At 34.7% G+C, this 22,986-nt stretch overlaps 2 protein-coding genes and 1 long non-coding RNA gene across 6 annotated transcripts; 1 reads left to right on the top strand and 2 right to left on the bottom strand.

Annotated features, from left to right (window-relative positions):
• Positions 1 to 1,565: 1,565 nt before the first annotated feature.
• LOC133862605 (uncharacterized) lies at positions 1,566 to 7,877 on the bottom strand. The gene is made up of 3 exons (XR_009899255.1): positions 7,595 to 7,877; positions 2,821 to 3,079; positions 1,566 to 1,944 (listed from the first exon to the last, which is right to left on the bottom strand). It is a non-coding gene; the product is annotated as an uncharacterized LOC133862605 (long non-coding RNA).
• A 3,583-nt stretch (positions 7,878 to 11,460) lies between these two features.
• LOC133863766 (F-box/kelch-repeat protein At3g61590) lies at positions 11,461 to 15,265 on the top strand. 4 transcript variants are annotated; one of them, XM_062299851.1, is made up of 3 exons: positions 11,461 to 11,941; positions 12,129 to 12,274; positions 13,830 to 15,265. In XM_062299851.1, the coding sequence occupies exon 3, from the start codon at positions 13,856 to 13,858 to the stop codon at positions 15,068 to 15,070; it is 1,215 nt and encodes a 404-aa protein (XP_062155835.1). In that variant the 5' UTR covers positions 11,461 to 11,941; positions 12,129 to 12,274; positions 13,830 to 13,855; the 3' UTR covers positions 15,071 to 15,265. The 4 variants fall into 4 exon arrangements, with proteins under 4 accessions (XP_062155835.1, XP_062155836.1, XP_062155834.1 ...); XM_062299852.1 differs by having other exon boundaries at positions 12,099 to 12,274; XM_062299850.1 differs by having other exon boundaries at positions 12,059 to 12,274.
• Positions 15,266 to 20,265: 5,000 nt separating this feature from the next.
• On the bottom strand, positions 20,266 to 21,517 carry LOC133864082 (uncharacterized). Its single transcript, XM_062300286.1, has one exon. The coding sequence runs from the start codon at positions 21,282 to 21,284 to the stop codon at positions 20,445 to 20,447; it is 840 nt and encodes a 279-aa protein (XP_062156270.1). The 5' UTR covers positions 21,285 to 21,517; the 3' UTR covers positions 20,266 to 20,444.
• Between the last annotated feature and the right edge of the window lie 1,469 nt (positions 21,518 to 22,986).

Raw genomic sequence — 22,986 nt, 5'->3', positions numbered from 1 at the left:
AAATCCATTCCTGTCAACTTTGAATGAAAATTGTTAGTTGCTGGTAAAATATTGTAAAAATGTTAAAAACTTGGCTAATGAAAAAAAAAAAAGAAAAATTTTCATGAGATGAGTTTCATGGAATTGAGGAAGATCGAGGCCAATTTTAAATGGTTTATATGTCAAATTGATTGTATTTGATTAAGAGATCCAATTTGCAAATGTTTTTCATTCATGATTCATATCTCATTTTTAGTGTATACCAAAACAATAGAAATTATTTTTCAGGTTGACAGTTGAACATTTAAAAAAAAAAAAAAAAATCCTGAAAAGAAATGAAAGAAATATATTATTTAATAAGCATTAATGGACTTTTATTTCTTTACTGGATATGTTTTTTTTTTTTTTTTTTTACATGTCCACACAAGAAGAAATGGGAGACTCGAACTAGTGACCTTCGCTTCATGAGACACGATTCTCAACCGATTGAGCTACCCCTTAGAAACCCTTTACTAGGATATATGCCACCATGCAGATGGATCACAACCCTAACTTACCAATTTTAGATGCGAACAGATGAACCACATTTCTAGCTTACCAATTTTAGATGTGAAGAGATGATCTTGATCCGAGTATTGGTGAAGGCACATAATACCACATTCCTAGCTTACCAATTTTAGATGTGAATAGATGATCCTAATCCGAGTATGGGTAAAGGCGCATAAATAGTTGATGCTGATGTGTTGCAGGAGCATTTATTCATATTATATATGTATATATATTATGAGTAAACGCACGTGTATATAAATAGTAAACGGACCCGGGTCATAAACGTGTCGAGTTCGGGTTGGCATGTCAAACGGGTCAATTGAAACTCGACACGTCAACCTATTTTGTCGGGCCTAATTTTCTGTCAGGGTAGGAGGCCCCTCTTTTTGTTCCCTATAATTTTCCTTGCATCCTTCTTTTCAGTCAGAGAAATGTAGAGAAATGCTGAAAGACATTAATTTGGATCACGGTGAGTAACTTGATTTCATTACATAAATGTCATGCGACAACACCCAAGAACACTGAAATTCGAAAACTCTGATTTTCTATCAAAAGCTTTTTTCTTTTCTTTTTTTTATTAAATATAAGTTACGACTTTTAAAGTATTAAGGTCTTCTATAATTTTATTTTATTTTTAAAAAAGAAGAAGAAGAAGAAGAAGAAATGGGTCTTTCTTCTCAAAAGAAAAAAGAAATGGGCTTTGGTAATCTTTTGGGTCCATATCTGGCAATAGGTAAGGATAGGCATCAGGGAGCCCAAATTTAGTATTGGGCTTAAAGTAATGCAAAGGCCCAGTTCTGTCCAAGGATAAACCGTCGTACTAACACCATAAATATCTCTTTGAATTATAATTAGGACATGGGCAAGGATAATCTGCCTTGCCATTATTCCTTTTTTTTTTTTTTTAATCTTTTCTTTTTCCATTTTGTTTTCTCTCAATAGAAAATAACGCAATTCCCCTCAAATTATTGCATTGTAACTGTAATTTGCATTTATACGATGCTTTTGAAAAACAGATTTCCTCCTCCTCGTCCTTTGTTTTTATTTTTTTTATAGACTGGAAATTGTGGTCAAACCAAAAAATATTTCGGTTGAATATAAAAACTTTCTTTAATTTTTGTAAAAATATTTACATTTTTAAAAAAAATCATAAACCATTTTTTAAGTTTGAACTTCTTTTTATCAAACTGTCGAACCATCGTAGAAAGCCATCGAACCTCAACCGGAAAATTCTGGACCACCGACAGAGTTTGCAAGACCACTGTCAAAAGCTGCCACGCCTCCGAGTCTCCGACGGGGTTCGCTGGACCACTGTCAGATTTCACCAAACAAACCTCTACAGGACGATGCAAGAAGTTGCCGACCATTTTCCACCGTAGCTTATATTTTGTATGAGCCCAATGCCGAATTTTTTTCCTAGGAAAACCATTTCGTTAAAAATATGAAACACATTTTATGTCGTAATAAACGGAAGATAAATATGAATATTGACTGTTAAAAGTAAATCCAATGCTTTTTTCAACTTTCGTGAATAACCAAGAAAATAACCAAGAAAACAGCTTGAGCTTCTTCTTGATTCGGATCAGGAACATAATTTAATCAAGCATGGAGCATAAGATGCCTCTTTTTGTTAATGTATGTTCTTTTGTCTTTAATTCGAAGAAGTATTTTTTTTCTTTTTTTTTAAGCAGTATTTTGAAGAAAAAACAAAAGACATTAAACAATTGTTTTAACAAACCGAGCCATAGTTTTCGGCAGAATATAAGTCAGTATAGAAATGTTCTTGTCCTTAATTGTCAAATCAAGATTATTTTTTAGAGGATTTATAGAAAAATGAGTTCAACATAAGATTTTTTTTTTGTCAATTTTTTCATGCCTAAAGATGTTCAAAGCTCAGATTTATTATTATTAGGAGAAAAGTGTTCATGAAGGAAACATGATGATATTCCTTGATCAGAATATTTGTTGATATTCCTTAATAAGAGAAGGAAACATGTGACTCCGTGAGACACTAAAAAAAAGAAAAGGAAAAAGAAAAAGAAAAAGATAAAGATAAAGATAGACACGATAAGGACCGCCCAATGCCTATCACTGTATGCATGGCTGGGAATACGGGGTAGCCCCACTAGCCTGCGGCAGGAAGCAGCACAGAGCACCACGTGATTGATTGACGGGGAATCGATCAAAAACTTTTTTTATAAAAAAGTAATCCAGACAACCAATCGGAGAACGACGTACGGCCTTGGCAAATGGGTGCATATTCAGAGGAGAGGAATTAGGATCGATACGTACCTGACGCAACGGCTCTGGAGTCTGGACTTGCCCGTCTCTGATTTCAATCTCCGGATTTTGTGCCGACTCTACTACACAATAGTCTGCATTGCAACCCTGAACCCCCGGCGTACGATGTACCACGTGATGTAATTGCAGAAGCCTCCCCATCTCTGATTTTTTGTCACGACAACGATGATGACAGCTTACGTGGATCATCAGAACAAGCCCCATCGCCTCTTGATCACAAATTAAAGGCTGTACGTGTTTTCCGATTCATCTACAAAAAGTGTAAGACTAACTTATTATTATTATTTGTTTTTTAAAAAAAAAGTTGTACTATTAACTTTTAGGTTAACTTAAATTATAAATCACTTTTTATAGTATAAAAAATAAAGTAATGATTGAATATCACCAAAAGATACAATTTTTCACCACCTTACCTATGTGGCAAGGTGGTCCCCACTACCTTAATTTATTTTTAAAAAATAAAAAAATTTAAAAAGTAATGAGGGACCACATTGCCACATAGACAAAGTGGTAAAAAGTTGTATCTTTGAGTGGTATTCAATCATTACTCTAAAAAATAATTGTAAGATCCTTGTTAGGCAAAATATATAAATTACTTTCTAAACTCATTTTCCGCCCACAAACTTAACAGAAACCTTTAGATTATCACGTTAAAAACCCAAAAATGGCTAGCAGCCTAACGTGGCCAACTCCTTACTCTGAGGTGGCCCACAAGCCACCCCACATGGAATTGGGAGTGGCCGTAGCCACCTATGACCCATGGGAGTGGTGGCAAGCCACCCCAAAGGTGGCGCCACCTTCCCTAATGGGAGTGGCCCCAAACCCCCTTTATTCATTTAAAAAATAAATAAATTTAAGTTCTTAATTTTTAATATATTAATATATTTTTTATTAAAAATGACACATGTCGCTTTTTATTGTACTGACATGGCAAACTGACAATTTCTCTTAAGTTTGTGGACGATAAACGACTTTAGGGAGTAATTTGTAATTTTCACCTATTACAAGAACCTTACAATTATTTTTTATGTTCCAGTAAGTGATTTATAATTTAAATTAACTCCCGAATCAGTGATAAAATTTTATTTTTTTAAAAAAATAATTATTATTATATAATAATATTTAAATAAAGAAATTTAGTCATGTGACCACCTTGGCTTCAACAATGAAGAAAGGTGGCCGTGCAGGCACCTTTATCCTGATTAAACTTAGCTTTGCCGTCATCACAAAAGGCCAAAGTGATTGCTCCATCGCCTTGCTCTTTTATTGAAGGTGGCCGTATGACCACTTTTTTTTTTTTTTTTCTTTTTTTTTTTTTAATTTATTTTTTTAAGTAAAAGGTCACTCTACATTTACTTGTGTTTACTTAAAAGAAGTAGGTGTACTACAAAATTTTTTATTAGGGGTAATTACATTTTCTCCTCATGAACTACAAAAAAATGCGCGATGTCCCTATGAATTACCAACTCGACCAAAATAGAGCATTCAACTACTAAAGACAACCATTTTCCCCCTTTCGTCAGTCAAAGGGGTTAAAACAAACGGTCAACGGGTCACGTGACAGTCACACGCCGTTTTACCGTCATTTTCTTCCTCTTTTCTCCCCATGAACTACCACCATCTTTCTCTTTCCCCCCATGAATTACCACTATCTTCCAACATGCCCCCATGTAAAACGGCACATGACCCGTTGACTGTTTCTTTTAACCCCTTTAACTGACAGAAGAGGGAATAATGGTTGTCTTTGGTAGTTGAATGCTCTATTTTGGTTGAGTTGGTAGTTCATTGGGGCATCGCGCATTTTTTGATAGTTCATGGAGAGAAAAGGTAATTACCCCTTTTTATTATTATTTTTGGTTTTTTTCAAATGTGAACATTTCTAATAAACATTTCTCACCTTTATATCATATCAAAATACTTTCTTCAAATAAAATACAAAAAATGCATACTAAAAAACACTAATAAACATAGCAAAAATCTTTTACTTTATCTTTTTGTTTTTAAATATTAGGCCTCCAAAACATTGTTCGAATTTGAATATTTTGGTATAAAACATTACGAGTATTAGTTAAATATTCAATTATATAATATTGAAAATGCTATTTATTTATATAAGTGAAGTGATTATTTGAATTTTAATAAGAAATTCATTTTTAATGATCGATCGGTCCGTAGGAACGATTGAATAGTCCACGAAACGATCAATTGTTCTGGGCATAAAGTACATGATTAGGATTTCACATGTATGATTAAGGTTTTGCTTAGTGTCTTGACTAATATTAGAGAATAACAATATATATATATATATATTGTGCATTTTGATACTGTGACTTTCATAAATTATGTTGCGAGTGCAACGCCTTATGAATGATGATTCTACAATTGCATTTCTATACGCTATTTATTCATAAAGTAATTAATAGCCTTAATTGAACTATATATTTTGTTGTGTATTGTACCATGTACGGATGGTAGATATGCATGTATGTAGACTTGACCCTATGGTCCAAAGATTGTAGATTTAGGATGCCTTGAATCCATTTTTCAGAGTGACCTGTCATCATATGTTGATGACGGTTACAATCTAGGGCATTACTAGTAGTGTAAATCACTTGGGGTCAAATTCAGTTGAGCTATTAGTGGTGGTTGACTATTATACCTCATTGGAAAACCAGTGTTGCACTAGAGATTCTACTGAACGCACAAACTTTAGTGTAAGAAGGTTAATGGTACATATATGGCATACAATGATGGTTATGGATTGTAAATAATTATAATTGTTATATTGTACACATATCAACATGATTTTTTGAATTAAAATACTATGTGGCATTGCGCGAATGAACACAGAGAAAGGAGATAATGTATAGAAGAACTGTATATGTGCTACATGAAGCTATAAAGGGGGAAGGTGAGCAAAGCCGATGCATGTCAAGGTGGCGTGTGGTGGAAGGGAGTTAGGGGTGGAGTCAGTGACGGAGGGAGGGGGGGCTGGCAGGGCCATAGCTCCCCCCCATTTCTTAAAAAAAATAATTTATCAAGTTGGAAAAAAAAATTGTAAAAAAATAAAAAATATAAGATAAAAAAATAAAAATTTAACTTATTGACTCCTAAAATTTTTTTTTAGCCGTTAGCCACTGACCATAAAAACTTTTAACTTCGTCCTTGGGTGGAGTGAAAGCCAACGATGATAGTGGGATGGTGTGCAAGCTCGAAGGTGTGGAGCCTGATTATGGGCCTCTAATAATTATAGGGTCATTTTCATGAACGTCTCATTTCACCAAAACTGAATTAATCGACTATTATATGCATTAAAAGCGATTTGGTTGATCTCTATCTTTCTAATTGCCAATAATATGATATATTTCAATTATCAAGCTTTTGTCCCGACTAATGAGCTCATAAATTTGTATTCTTCAAACTTCCAAATAATGCAAATCACGCACGCAGCTCAAATTTCTATGGCAATTCACCTCCTTCGTTTTGGACGGATCTATATATATTATCGTAATGCTTATAATGGAGCTGTAACGCGAACTTGTAACCAACTACTTGTACATTTCACCAACCTAATAATTAGCAAAATATATACGAAAATCCATTCTCTCGGTAGAGGTTGGCATTTGGTGATCATTCAAAGCATAGACTGGAAAGGAAATGGAGGGTAATCTCTACAGGAGATCGAGCAACCAAATCTAATCATTTTTTTTGGCCCCAATTGATAAGAGTCAATTTATTTATTTTGTGATTGGTACAAAAACCATTGGACAGTGCAAAATTTTATATACATATATATATATCTACCACTTCTTTTAACTTATGGCTTGACTCTCTGATAGCATGATAAATTGCTAATTATATCAAGAATCCAAAGAGATGAAAATATTAAATTTAATCAGTTAAATATTAATCTAACCGTGACATATTTGCTTAAAAAATATATAAAAAAAACTCCTATTCTTTTAATATATGACAAACATCTTAAAAAAAATGAAGTTTATTGAGAATAAATTTCACTCAGCCTGGTCCAAGGAGGAGACAATAGAACTCTCGGAAAGTCCAATCTCGGAAGATAGACATTTAGCAGTTATTCCCAATAAATTAGGTATCATTTATCTTAATAGATATAATTTAGGACTCTACTCCAAGGTGAATTGAAGTAAAAGTCATAATCCGATTATCATTCCTATCCCGGTAGAATCGGGATAGGACTCTTAGTCTAAGTATAGTTTGATCAATAGTCCTATTCCTTGTGGAATTATGATAGGACTCATGGTCCAATCAGATCAAATGTCTAATAAGAGAACAGATTAGAAGTCTAATAAATGATTAAAATCTAATTAGAACCCTGACAGCAGTTATAGATTAACAAGGAGCAAGAATCTTAATTCAGGTTTGACTCTACCTATTTGTCTAGAAATAGGCTCATACCCAAGTATAAACGAATAATCAAAATTTTATGCATTAAGCAAATTTTTTCCCCATAAGCTAATTCAGGCATCGGAGTAGAACATTAGAAGAACGTCCACATTCACACCGTACTGAAAACTTTACCAACAAAGTTTTTGGATGGATTAAAGACATTTTTGGAGGAAAAAGTGTAAATTGACTATTAATTCTTAAAAATCGAGAAGAAAAAAAAAGAAGGTTGGGACACATTAAAAAAGCAATGTAACAAACACACGTCAGATTAAAAAGCTATTGGTTATAGTATGAAAAGAAGAAGAAGAAGATTGAAGAAGATATAATTAGAGAAAAGACATACATGTTTATTGAAGACCCCACAAATTGCAACCACCAATTGCATGGCACTGAGGTTTTGGAGCATCTGCTTTGACGTCCGGACAAATCATGATGACATGAACAGATTTCTTCCACATTCCGGATTGAATTCCCCTCCCATCCACAATTTCTCACAAGACTAGGAGCATTTTGAGGTACTTTGGTTTGACATTTTTTTAGGAGTTTCACTCATTGTCCTCGGCCCATTTGCATGACCAATGAAAAAAGCAGCAATAATTCTATTTTGGATATATTGAAGCATGTGTTGTCCCTTTTCCCTCTTCCATCACCAGCTCCACTAACTCCCCTATAGATCGATTGTGCCTTTTTCTATCATGCATTAGGTATGGAAAGCTTTGTTCTCAGTAGGGTCAACTTTGTAACCCAATTACTCTAGAGAAAGATGTTTGGTTTCCATATTTTACCTATTTTTTGTCTGTTTTCGTATAAGAGATATGTGTAGATCGATCTATCATTGAATCTGTGAGATCTATATAATGAATTTGCAAAAAAAATAAACAAAAAATGTGTAAGAAATAGATCAGAAAGAGCTCTTTTATATATATATATATATATATGAAATTGTTTTGTAAGACTTGTGTGCCTCATGTAACAAATTTTCTAATAAATTAAATACGGCCCAAATGCTATATATGATTGAATGTGATTTAATTAAATACAAATTAAGAGTTTATTTGTGAAATATCTTTTGGAGTGATTTCCCTTGATAGGAGGGATAATTAAGGTGGCATTTTAATTAAGAATTCCTTACCTAATTTATAAATAAGGAGTCTGTGTATTTCATATTGGGTATAGGTTAGAAAAAAACATCTCACTTATTAATTTTTTAATTTTTTTTTTAGGGTTTTCCCTTTCAAATCAAAAGTAAGTTTGATTTGCTTATCATTATTATTATTATTATTATTAACAACGGGAACATATAATTAATAGTTTAATTTGCTTTGAAACATCACTTTCAGATTCTGGTTACAATATCTCTTTCATCGATCCCATGTCTCGATGTTTTGAAATGTATTTGGTTGCTTTTCCTCCACGGATTCTATACCTATCAAGACAAAATCATGCACATTAAGAAATTGTTTGGGAAAGAAGGTGAATAAACTATTTGAAGTGAGGCATGACTTAATGAGCAGAAGGTGGGTTGGCTGGAAAGAGCAGTTTATGGTGGCCTTGCCACTATATATATATATATATATACCCACATCAACTTTTTTCCCTTCTTGTTTTTTTCTCATCTTTTTTACTACAAGCAGTGTCTGATTGAATGTTTGAAGGTCAATGCATGCCCACAATACACCCACATATATATATATATATATATATATATATATATATATATGCCTCGTGATTCTTTGGGTTGCCTATGGAGCCAGCCGCCGGCTGAATTTTCTTATAATTTCTTTTTATTTGTGGGGGGGGGGGGGGGGGGGGGGGGAACTCAGAAGAGACAATGAATCTGCTGATGAGGCTCCGCGTATGCATGCGCATTAGCGATAAATTACAAATGATTTACAGCTATATATATACACAGTAATCCCCATTTTTGTTTTTGTTGTGGAATATTGATAGTACGTGTTGGGGAAAATATCAACATTCCATCGTGTTTGTACTGCTGTTTTTTTGGAATGCCTGAACTCTATCTCGGAGAACGCGTATCTTTATGTAGTGCTTCTTCTATTCCTTCAGTGGCCATGGCTTCTTATGGAGAAAAAGAGAGAGAGAGAGAGAAGAAACAAACCTCTTCAAAGTTAATGTTTAATTATATACTAGAATTAGTTAGATGGTTAATTGGCGGCTTATGATTAAGAGCATTTTTATCCGGCTAGCCAAATGTATGTGATGTTAAAATTAAAGCAAAATGAAATACATTTGGCTCAATAATTTGAAAAAAAATAAAAAATAAAAAATTGGTGAACTCGCCAACCAAATGTTAAAATAATAATAATAATAAATTATTTTCTAATCTCTAGCATTCTTTCCTCTTAATAAAGAAATTCTTCAGAAAATAATTTAAATAGAATAGTAAACGTGGATAGTCAAAATAGAGAGTGAGATATAAAATAACGATTTCAAAATGTGCGATTTGAAAAAAAATGATTTTTAAAATTCTGCGTTTAAAAAAAAATATTATTTTACCTGCGATTTGAAAAAACATATTTTCTGTATTTTCAAATCGTAGTTTTTAAAAACTCAGTTCTCAAACGATTTATATTCTGCAATTTGATTTAAAATTGTATTTATTATCTATGAAATCCCAATCACAAACCCACCCATAAGTGTTTTGAAAAGTTAAATAGATAAAATAGAAAAATGTGATTTGTTTAACTAAAATAGAGAGGAAATTTGTTGATCCGGAAGTGAATGCTCTAAGAATAGACATGTTAGATTGTCTTGTTAGTTCAACTTTTTGCATAATTATGGGCGAAATCATGCATATGAGTATATGACCTAATTAAATCATCCTTATAAGGTTATTATCTATGTTAATTAATAGGATTCAGTGCTAAGCAACCATGCCTTTTTTTGTTTCATTATTATTTTATTTTGAAGATTCTATTAATTAGTTATGCAAGATCTCATGGGGGAACCAACCTAAGCCACCATATATGCTAGCTACAAGCTTTGAGCAAGTTTTGGAAGATCTTGCGTGTAAAGAAAGGTGACACTAGAGAATGAAATCTTTAATCAATGATGGTTATATCCATAATTATTGTATTAATAAATAATTGAATGCATAGGACAATCTAAGCCTATATGGAAAGGTAAGAATAATAGAATATAAGGCTATTTTTACCAATGGTTGAGACTAATAGACTATTTGGGAGTCTATTGGGAAATAGTATTTTTATTTATAGAAAAATCTTTATTTTTTTTAACTTCTCCCAAAGTATTGGGCTTTTTTTTTTTTTTTTTCAGAGAAAAATGTCAAAAATTACTTTTAAAGTTATTTCACCAAATGAAACTAATTTTTATCGGCACCGCTTTTTATATATTAAAAGCATTTTTAAACTTGTTAACCCAATAACAAATAGGAAATTGTGTTGAAAAATAGAATTTTTAAAGATAAAAATAGCTTTTTAAAAAAAGCTTAATAAAAAGTGTGTCATGACTATCTTTAGAGCAAAATGAATTTTTTACCAAATAGGCCAACTTCTTATCTATTTAAATATAGAGATATGATTCTCCATCACCTAAATATACAACTCTTCACCATCTTGTTTATGTGGCAAGGTGGTCCTCTACTAACTTTAGAATTTTTTTATTTTTAAAAAATAAAATAGACAAGGTGGCGAAGAATCATTTCTTTTAAATATATTTTTTAAGCACTTTAACGCAATATACACTCTAAAAATGGTGTACGTTTTAGTTAGGTAAAGCAGGCCCAAAGCCACAGTGCCTGTCTGACCAGCCGAAAGGAAAGTGGGAAACCCAGGCCCAGGGATTTCTTTTACTATTCAAAAGCAAATGGGAGAAGAAAAGGAGCATGACCCATGTGGGCATGTGTGGGCAACGATGGGTAAAGTATATCCCTTGATTTGAGAAAGTGAAATGCAAAATGAATATGTCCAAAACAAATCGAAAAAAAAAATCAAAAGAAAGGTCAGGAATTGGTGCACAATATGGAAATAAAAAAAGAAATAAGGAGAGAGAGAAAAAAAAAGAAAAAAAGAAAAGGGAAAATAAATAAATAAATGGGGGAGTGGTGAGGAAGACGGCATTATTATCTTTTATTTTTGGTTGGTGGCAAAAATTCCCATGACTTATTTCTGCTCTCATTAAAACCCCATCAATTGCCTAAATAACCCCTCAACCCTTCAACCAAACACTCGGTTACACGCGTCTCTCTGTCTCTGTGAAAAGTAAAGGCCACACAACTTCTGTAGGAAAACCGCCCTCCTCACTTCACTCTCTGCCCGTCGTTTTTGTTATAACAAAAAAGATGCAAAAAAACTAAGGGAACGACACATACACGCACATATACACACACACGCACTCACACTCTCGCATACGCAGTCTCTCTCTCTCTCTCTCTCTATATTGGGGCTGCTTAAGGCGTGTTTATCAGCCAAATCTGAGCACCCATTTCTCATTTCTCTGTCATTTGAAGGGGAATTTCCTTTATAGTATGTTTCCTTTCCTATATGTTCTTGAATGCTTTGTGGAAGTAGTGGGCTACTCCTACTCCGTGTGAAATATGAAGAAATTTTCTTTTCCTTGATTTATTATTCACGGGCGTTAAATCTGGAGGCTTTGGCCAAATCTAGGGAGACCCTTTTGGTCAGTGACAGTCGAGGGGGTCTCAAACGAGGTGTGTTCACGATGGCTTTTATTCTGGATTTTATTTTATTTTATTTATTATTATTTTTTTCTGTTCTTGCCTTTTGAAATTGTTTTCTGTGTTTTCGCTGATCTCTCTGTCTTTTAGCTGTGTTATTGGCTTGGTTATTGATGTTGGCGCTTTTCAGTTATGTGGGGTTTTGATGTTTGATTGACAGCGCTCCGTGGTCCAATCTTTGTCCACCTGAAAGTATTTTTTAATTTTAAATCGAAAATCTCTCTTAGGGTTTGAGGTTAAGAGTACTGTGAAAGTTGGTTTCTGAGAAAAACCCACTGCTGGTTCTAGGACTGGAGACCCATTGTGGTGAGAAGTTTCCCTTTTATATCATTCTGTTGCTTTGCCTTTTAATGCTTTTCCTTCAGCGATTTGCATTTTCTGTTGTTGTTCCTGGAGGACTTAAATGTGGTTTTTAGCTAGCAGACATATGTCTTGCTTAATTTCCTTTATAATGATATTTTCTCCTCCTTGACTATGTATATGATCTCATTTGTGGCTGCCTGTTGTTTCAATTTGTTATTATTTATTTAGTTTTCTTTTCTGTGTATGGATGTAATCTCCTATTTCTGAATATGATATTAATTCCTTTTGGTCATGGCTATTACCTCTGTATATATGAAAAATATGTTCTGTAATGTTTGAATTCTCTATTGTTTCACAATATTAGAAACATGGGGTTTTTTTTTTTTTTTTTTTTTTTTAATAAGTAAGAATTCATTAAAAAGCGCATAGGGGCGCAACCATAGTACACAGGAAGTATATAAAGGAGCCCTAATTAGAGGACCGAAACGAACAAGAAAGTAAAAAATTAGCGTACGGCATACTACCCGAGCTATACGCGGTCACCCAAAGATATAACATATTAAGCACATTTCTACGAAGAGCCCCAACCTGAACCTCCACATCTTCAAAAAGCCTAGAATTTCTCTCACGCCACAAGCCCCACAAAACACAAAGAAGAACATGTTTCCAAATACGGTGAACAGGACCACGACCCAGCAAAGTGCTCCAAGCACTCAATAAATCCAAGACACTACTAAGCATAACCCACTCCACCCCGTGGGGGGTTTTTATTCATCTAATTCGTTTTATCTGTTTACTTGGTTTGTTATAAATGAAGTTTACAATTTATTATCATTTTTTCTTCACGTGGAAAGTATGGAGGTAATTTAAGTTTGTTAACGGCATGGAGACAGGTCTAGATTATCTCATATACAAGGGGAATCCATAGCTCACATAGCGTAAATACAAATCCCTTGGCATGGGAGACCCTGTAATCCCCAAAAGAGGGAAGGTGGATAGAATTTGGTTACAAATCCTATTGCTTTCAGTTTTAAAGTTTTGATATTTTTGTTGGGTGGTATAATTGTTTCTTTCTTGACAATTTAGTCTGAAGGGTGATTACTCTTTTTATTAATGAGCTCATCTATGAATTCATACTCTTTCCTATTCTTTTTTTTTTTTTTTTTTTTTTTTTTTTTTTTTTTTTTTTTGAATTTTGTCATCTAAACAGGAAAGAGGGAAACTAGGTTGTGGATTTCTTAATCTGATATGAAATATTTGCTTGATTGGCTTTTTGTTACCATATTGAATCTGTGATTTATTTATTTATGGTTTTATCTCTGTTCCCATTTTGTGACTTCTGAATTTGATTTCCCATGCCTTTTTAATCACTATAATTTTGATATATTGTTGGATGCTCTGTTTATGTTGGCCCAGGGCTCAAGGCCTAGGGTTTTATTTTTTTGTGATCTAATGTAAAGGTGATAGTAATCTAGTGATTTGTTTCTTGTTTAGCTTCAAGAGTTTGTGATCTCTTTTCCTGGGTAACATAATTTTATTTTAACTTTGATATCCTCAGGTTATTGGCTTTAACTCCTCTTGGTCATGGAGGGAGAATCATCATGGATCAACCATTGCCTTGATGACACGAAAAGAGAGATTGGAGAGTTTGATTCATTCTCAGAGCTTAATGATGACGGCAATCAAGAAGCTACTGCAGTTTCTCTGGAGTTGATGCTGCCTGATGACCTGTTGGAACGGATCCTAGCCTGTCTCCCCATCGCAAGCATTTTCAGAGCAGGTTGTGTGTGTAAAAGGTGGCATGAGATTGTTAGTTCAAGTAGGTTTTTATGGAACTTTTCGCATGTCCTGTCACAAAAACCATGGTATTTTATGTTTACAAGCTCTGAGGAACCAATTGGTTATGCTTATGATCCCATCCTTCGGAAGTGGTATGGTATTGAACTCCCCCAAATCAGGGCACCCAATTGGTGCATTGCGTCATCATGTGGATTGATTGGCTTCATGGACAATGACAGTAGAAGCGAGCTATATGTCTGCAACCCTATTACCAAATACTTGAAGAAGCTTGCGGAGCCCCCAGGTTTGAAATGTCCTGATTACAGTGCGCTTGCTATCTCAGTGAACAGGATATCACATGGTTATAAAGTCACAGTAGTGAAATCTAAGCAAGTCCCTGGAATTTTTTTTGAATGGGATATCTCAATTGAAATTTATGATTCAGAAACAATCATTTGGACAACCTCTTTGACAGAGGTTTTAACAGGGTGGAGAGGTGGTGATGAAAGTGTGATCTGTGATGGGGTTTTGTACTTTCTGATTTATTCAACTGGGAGTGGACCGGAAAATCGTCATGGTCTAATTGCATATAATCTCTCCAGCCGTTCTTCCCATGGATTGTTGAAAAGGAGTTTTATTCCAGTACCTTGCCCGCTTACATGTGGCCGTCTAATGAACCTAAAGGGGAAGCTGGTGATGGTTGGAGGAATTGGGAAACATGATAGGGCTGACATAATTAAGGGGATTGGCATCTGGATTCTAAATGGGAGGGAGTGGCAAGACATTGCACGTATGCCTCATAAGTTTTTCCAAGGATTTGGGGAATTTGATGATGTTTTTGCTAGCAGTGGTACTGATGATCTCATATACATCCAGAGCTATGGAGCTCCTGCACTTCTTATCTATGACATGAACCAGAAGCAATGGAAATGGTCACAAAAGTGCCCTGTGACAAAGAGGTTCCCACTTCAGCTCTTTACTGGTTTTTGCTTTGAACCCAGGCTTGAAATTGCTCCCTAATTTGCTTCACTCTAGATTTATGTGGTGTTTATATATGAATGTGTCTTAGATTCCCATGGTTTTCTTTTGTTTTCATTTGCCTTTATATTCAGTTGTTATGAAATTTGTATTCGGAAAAGTTTATACACAATGTAAATGCTGATAAAGCTACTCATTGATGATTATGGGGAATATCATTCTTTGCATTCAGAAACACCGCATGAATTAATACGAATTTAGAGCTTTAACAAGAAGTTAAGAACCATTGCTACCACTTTCTCCTTCAGGGTTCCCTTTCTGCTTAAAGCTTTAGCAAATGTACAGTGCTGAACTTGACGTTTGATTGTTCAACAAAAGGATTTACCCCTCGTTCAGTTGCATGTCAAGGTCCAAGTGTTTGTCTTTTTACATATCCCATAGGGGCACTTCTGATATTCCCAGGGCTGGGGGATCTCCTTCCATCCAAGGGAAAATTTTGGGGATGAGGGTTCTCTTGTTCTTTTTCAGATTTGGTAATTCTTCCATCCCCAGGTCAAATCTTGAGATTGGAACCTTTTTTTTTCCTCTTCCCCAGACAGGGGCTTTCCTGCAATCCCAAGTTACAAATTTTGAGATGGGCTTCCATGCAAAGTGACTTCATAACTATTTTTCAATTTGGCATTCTCGAATTGGGTCATGATGGGATTAGTCTAGCACTGGTTACCAAGTTAGGAATATTCCCGGCAAAAACCCTACATAGTTTGTACTTGTTAGCTGTCTAAACAGTGAGATCACCAAATGGCATATGCCCATTGTTCTAAGAATCCCTTTTTTTTTTTCTTTTTTTCTTTTTTTAAGTTCTGTAACAAAGCTAGATCATCAAATATATATTTACACGTAATTAAGGATGTCAATTCTGTGTTATATTGAATCGTGTTGAGACATAGGTTATAAGACTATATAAATTAATGTTAATCCAATCCATTTAATTAAAAGGGTTATACTCTTTGATTTTAACTTATTAATTTCGTGTCGAGGTCACGAATCGTGTAAAAAATTATCAAATAATATCTATAATTCTATAGCGAATTAGACTGAGATTTTATCCATCTCATGACTAGGGCAAGACAAGCAAATTTGTTCACCAATTCTAAAGATTATAAAGCTGTGTGAGTTGGTGGAGAAGTGATGAGGTCCACAAAGGTGGATTTCCCTTAGAAGGTTAAAATATTGAATATTCCATTTTTACTTGGCATCTTAAAGTTGAATTGGCGTGTTGTGCAACTAGAAAGGGCTCCAAACAAAAAAAAAAAAAGAAAAAAAAAAAAGGAGGGTCTAAAATGGCAGGCCTCATGCCCCTATTTGTAGCTTCCAAGACACGGGTAAAGTTAGGGTTGCAGGAGGTTTTTACTTTTCTAGACAAATGTATGATTGTCTTAATTGACAGTGGCTATTCGTTACTCATTAATTGTTCTGTGTTTATTTATTTATTTGCATGTTTTTATCTTCTCAAACATTGAAAGTACAAGTCTAGAATCGTATCTCCAAGAAAGTGACTTCTTTTAGGAACCAAAACAATATAAAAATAAATAAACGAAGAAGAAAAATAGGCAATTATGAAGCGGCTTTGACAATCTTTGCATTACTCTCTCTTGCAAAAAGAAGAGAAAAAATTAGTTAATAATAATGTATATTCGGAAAAAGATATAAATGAAAGAAAAATATTTGGGGTATTATAACTTGTAAGACAATTTTTTTAAAATAATTCACGTGGTGCCATGTGGGTACAAAAATTAAGTTTGACATATAAATTTAATTATTTAATCAATGATGTGGTAAATGCAGCGTGAAGTGTTACGTCAGTTTGTGTTAAAGTATTTAATTAAATGATTAAATTTACTCATTCCTATCGGCTTAAACTATTGATATAAGTAGTGATTTAGCGTTGTATTAGAACAAAAGTTTTGAATTCGATCTGTATTTTTGAGTCCACACACTAGATAAAGTTTTTCTCCTACCCAAATATTTTTTTTAAAAAAAAGAAAAAGAAATTCCATTACCTCAAAAGGAAATGAGAAATAACAATTGTTTTCTGCCCCTATTAGCAAGCATCCGCATGCCAAGTGGCCTGCGTACAAAATCCACCACTATTTTTTATTTAATAAACCCACAAATTATAGACTTTGGGAATACGACCATGGACGGCTGTTGGATTATCATAACATTCTAATTAGTACAAAAAAGATATTGCTTGCCACATTATGCGACAATACGCATGAAATTTTGGTAATATATTAATTGAAGGATCGTGCTATGGGGGTTGATTGATATATATATATATATATATATATTCCATTATTCCTGTTTAAAATAGTTAATTAAAAGTTACTTAATTTATTTTATTTAATGCCTTTTCAAATTACTCGTTCTCTATATTCCTATTTAAAATAAAGTTGGTTTTTTTGAAGATTTGTTCACCATTTTCCATACCAATCCGAAATACATAACCCATTAGGAATAAAGCAAAACTAGAAATTTCCAAGTCCAAAATTTCTAATTGCCTCTTGGCAATCTGTGGGAACAATCCAGAAAAGTAATCAAAGTTAATGAAATTATATTAATATAAGAGTACTTGAATTAAAAAGAAAAAACTGGTGCCTTAAGGTTTCTTAGCGCTTCATCATCCCTGACTAATTAATATTAATGTTTAAATTTGTAGAGAAGGATGAATTGACCACAACAGCAAACTACAATGAGCAATGCTACGGAGAAGGAAAAAATCCGGATTTCATCCGGAAATTTGGCTTATAGTGGCATTCTTGTAATTTTAAATAATTACAAAAATGCCACTGTACAGCCAAATTTCCAGATGAAATCCGAAAATTTTCCTTCTCCCCAGTATTACCCAACTACAATAACTACAACAGCAAACTGAAACAATATAAGAAAATTACATATAATCAAAATAAAGATTAAAAAAAAAAAAATACTCTAAAGCAATTCATTCTACAATTATGAGGAGATCCTGAAGATAGAAAAAGCAAGTGGAAAAGTTGCCAAATAATGCTGATTGTAGCGGTCCATGATTTATAGGCATTTTCACAATATAAAATATTTGTTTTGACCCATTAGATGTCCAAGAGTGAAGCTAACGACCCAGCAGTATGGGCACTTGAATTTTACAGGAAATTGGTTGAAATCTCGGTCGAACCTGTCAATTATGAGCGGAAAGACAGTTATCCTATTTTAATAATCGTATCTATCACGCCTTAGGTTATTAGTGGTTATTTAAAGTTATAACCCCACATTAGAATTTAGGCATTTTATGCTTATTTTTAAGTGTAGGGTCTTTATCATATCTCTTTTTCTTTGGCTTATTTTAGATTTTTTTTTTTGGCTTTTTTTGGCCAAATGTGTGGCGTTAAATCACTAATCGCCCCGTCTTAGGCGGTTGGTATTTTTTTCCAACCACCTACAAAAGCGGTTAGGTGATTAGCAGTTTAGGATGGTTATTAACCGCCTACTTTTTCTCGTGTCAATTCTGTCGAAATAGTCAATGGCCGTGTAAATCATAGCTTGTGAATGCCCATAGCATCACAATTTTATTTTTTTATTTTTTTTTGAACGGAAGCATTTCATTCATTGCATAAATACTCGAAGGCAAATACAACGTCCGAAGGCAAAAACACTGTCTCAAATCTACAACAAAAGCCCAAAGGCTGAAGATAGTGAGTAGAGATGAAGAATCCCTAAACACTAAGCCAGGAACAAACCTAACTTAAAGCAGTTATTAAAGTAACAGGCTAAAATTACAAGAACAAACATTTGACCCTTTCTAAACAATGAAAAACAACCCACCTCAAGTGAAAGGGTCTGGTCTAGTTAACATGCCACCTAAATGCCCAAGCAAAAATTAGCCCACTACAATAGTAAACTATGAAAGAAAACAAGAATATACAGAAAAAAAAACGCAGAAACAAAATGCTAAGCCGGAAGGAGGAACCACCCACACTAGCGTGTGTAAGACCACGCGCCGCACCCGGGCCTCCCATGCCGCAACCGATTAGCCAACCATCCCGAAAACACTACCCAGACGGCAGAAAAAGTGGCACTTTGTTTGCCTTGACTAGTAGGAACTACACTGCATCCCAATGTCCGACTAAGTTCTCTCGCCTGAAAATGAACCACCGAGAAATTTATCTTGTCTTATTTATGGTTTCTTTTCCTCTTCTCTTTGAGTCTCTTTTCATTCTAATTATAAAAGTCCTGACTTAGTATCACATATTTTGTCACTAATGTCTCTTGTTTTAGATGAAGCTCACATTCACTAATTCCCCCCCCCCCCCCAAACGGACATTTTTATGTTCCAAAATCACATGTTGAATAATTGGCTTGATGCAAAGTGGTGTCATTATAAATGTGTCATATTGAAGATTTGCTATTTTCTATCCAATAAAAAGTACTCAATTTTCCATTCAATCATCAGGAGATTTGTTGCCATTGGTAAAGGCCAAGAGTTCAAATTATATCATTGTGGGGTTTAAATCCTATAATTTTAAAATCAAAACATTAGATTGGCAAAATTAAACAAAGCTTTGGGTTTCGAATTATCAGCCTGGTTGATTACGCAAAATTATATTTGGCCCCTTAGTGCAATAGTTCATTCTTGGATTGAACTGGGCGTATGCATATTACTTTTAGCCCAATACTAAATTTGGGCTCTCTGATGCCCCCCTCCTATCCTATTGCCTGAATTGGACCCCAATAATTATGGAGGACCTTAATACTTCAAAACGGTAACTCGTGTATATATAATAAAAAACGCGAAATTATGCAGTTTTTTAATTTTAGTTTTACTAAGGGTATGTTTGAGATTGCAATTTTTTAGATAATAAGTGTAATTTTAAACTAAATTCCTGAACATAAATCGTTTAAAAATTACGTTTTTAAAAATTGCGATTTGAAAACGCAAAAAATTTGACTTTTCAAATCGCATGTAAGAGGGTAATTTTTTAAAAATGTATAATTGTAAAAGCTAATTTGTTATTTTAAAAGCTAAACTGCTATTTTACCAAACGTTTAACTGTTATTTTGTCAGAAGCTTAATTGTGTTTTTAAAAATTATTTTTTCGAATCGTATATTTAATATCATTATTTTAAATCGAACTTTTTAAAATTGCAAATCCGAATTAACTTTAGGACATGACTCATGAGAATCATATAATATGAAAGAAATATAACGACAATCGCGCAAGGATTACGAATTTTTTCCACTGAAAATCTGAACCATGTTTAACAAAGAAAAGGTTTAGTATGGAACCACATCAAAATGAAATGTACACTTAATGCCCGTACGGTTCCTAAGCATGCTCGCAGATTCACAAGATGATCTTCACCGTTCATCAGCAAATGCGAATCAAAACGAATCATGACCGTCGCTTACCTTTCCATGTCCTGGGACCCACCCAAAACACCCTGGTTCATCGGACGGATTGAAAGAGATATTCCTCTTAATCAACAAGCCGCACAGCAATCCAGCACCGTTTGATGCACTCAAACCCTTCGTTCCCGCCAATTCTTGAATCCCATTCCAGTCCTTCAGCACATTCGATGCCGACGACGAGGACGACGTGGTAGACTCGCCACCGTCAGAAATATCCTCCGACTCTGCACAAGAATTCTCGCAAGACGCGACTGAAAGTCCATCTCCGTAGGCCCAAGACTCTCTCCGGCGCCGGCGCCGCTCGTTCTCCCCCACTTGCTCGCGGTATCCGATGGCGGACCTTCCCTCCAGTGCCGGGAAATCGGAACCGACGATCACCGCGGCTCCGATGTTCAAGACGCCTTGGAATCTTCCGGAGGGACGGCGGATCTGGACCGCGGTGAAGGCGGGGACCCCCCAGCCGGATCGGACGGCGAGCGGAAAGTTGCCGGTGAGGAATCGCACGGTACCGATCAGATGGTGGCGGAGGTAACCTACGGCGTAGATCTCTATGGAGACGGCTGAGGTCTCACTGGAGAGGAACTCCGGGCTGACTTTGAAGAAGAATCTGTCGTTCCAGGTCGGGTTCTCGCCGCCGACACGGTCGGTTCGGGTCTTGACCTTGTGGCTTGGGTCGACCCAGACGTGTGCGTAGGTTTGCAATCGGCGTAGATTGGCTGAGGGGGGTTTGAGATTCTGCGCTGAGATCAAGTTGATCTCCAAGGCATGCATGGGCTCTCTCTCTCGCCCCGAAACCCTATCTTCTCTCCTCATTGTTCCGGCGGAATCCACAGGTGTGATTCGATAAAGAAAGACTAGAGATAGTCCAGATCCGATCAAGAAAGAAGAACCAACCGGTTCTTGATGGGATTCAAGAAAGGAAGTCACGGTGTGACATAACCGCGGAGATCGAGAGAGAGAGAGAAAGATAGAGTTCCCAAAAAAGAGTGGGCGCTCAGGAGGTTTCAAGCAGGAGAGTGGGTCACGCTCACGCAGTGGCGAGTGGACTGTGAATTAATCACTTCCCCTTAAACATATGGCTTCTAGAGTTTTTTTTATTATTATTATTACTTTTTTTTTTAATTATTATTATTATTTTTTTTTCTGAGAGGGCTTCTGGAGTTGATAATCGATGGTAACTATTTTTTTTTTTTCTTCTTTTTCTTCGGAAACTAAATTAAACTTACTTCACTTATACCTCGATTCTTACGTCTCCAAATTTTAAAAAATTGTAATTGACCATTCATATTATTAGCTTCTTTCATGCTGGTTAGGTTATAGGGTTGTACACGTGAATGCGGACACGATTATTGTTAATACTCGCATCCGAATAATCTTATTATTACTTTTAGGTAATTAATTGCATTTGCATTATGCGATTGCTACTCACATGATTATTATAGTTATTAACCGCTACTTAAATATCAATAATGGTTATTTTAGGTAGGCTTGACAATTTTGATGCGACCCACAAATTCGATACGAATACGACACGAATATATAGGGTTTGGGTTTAGGCTATAACTCGTTTACGACCCATCAACCCGTTAATGACTTTTTATGACCCACCAACCTGTTTATGACACGTTTATGACCCATCAACCCGTTTATAACATATTTATGACGCAATAATTACACATTTTTTATCAAATTAGTTAAATGGGTTGACACGCTAACCCGATGAGTTGACACGCCAACCAAATGGGTTGACACGACAACCCAAATTGCCAAGCCTAATTTTAGGCAAATTTTAGTATTTTATGCCTTCTTTTGGTATCTATTTTAGACATGTTTTAATGGATTTTGAAAATAGTTTTTTTTTTTTTTTTTTTTTTTTTTTTTTTTTTTTTTTTTTTTTTTTTAAGACCATATCGTTGTGAGGGAAAGATTGTAATGTTCGAGACATTTCTCTATGTCTAAAATGTAAAATTAAGTAAATAAAATTATTATGATTAATTAAATCACGCGGCACCACGTGCGCGAGCGTCGGACGTTCACTTATCCCGTCCGGATGATATCCGCGATTAATGCGAGAATGAGTCTTTTTGGACTCATTATCGCCAGATCTCTCTCACTCTCTCACAATTTTCTCTTAGTTTTTCACACAAAAACACTGATCTACGAAAATCTAGCTGTTCAATCTCAAATCGGACTTCTGAAACGTTATCTATAAAGCCCGATCTATGTTTCTACTGTTTGATTTGAAATATTTTCGTAAACTCTTGTCTTTTAAGTTTTTTTTATTTTTTTTTATTTTTTTTATTTTTTTAGTTTGATATTTGTTATTCTTTAGGATTTGCTAGTTTTTGAGCTTCCTAAACACTCTCCAAGTGTTGGGTTACATTTGGAAGAATTTTGGTAAGTATTTCAAAACCTTAGTTTTTGGGTTATGTATTTAAGTTGTGATTTTATTGTATCCTAAGTAAATCTTATAGGTTAATGTTTATTATGTTGGATTAGTATTGTATGTTAACAG

The sequence above is a fragment of the Alnus glutinosa genome, chromosome 3 (genome assembly GCF_958979055.1).
Source record: "Alnus glutinosa chromosome 3, dhAlnGlut1.1, whole genome shotgun sequence".
NCBI classification, from domain to species: domain Eukaryota; kingdom Viridiplantae; phylum Streptophyta; class Magnoliopsida; order Fagales; family Betulaceae; genus Alnus; species Alnus glutinosa.
The sequence above is the reverse complement of the archived record's forward strand: the minus strand, read 5'-3'. Positions and strand labels throughout refer to the sequence as shown.

Coding starts and splice junctions, on each gene's coding strand:
- LOC133863766 (XM_062299851.1), top strand. CDS start 13,856: ATGGAGGGAGAATCATCATGGATCAACCATTGCCTTGATGACACGAAA.
- LOC133864082 (XM_062300286.1), bottom strand. CDS start 21,284: ATGAGGAGAGAAGATAGGGTTTCGGGGCGAGAGAGAGAGCCCATGCAT.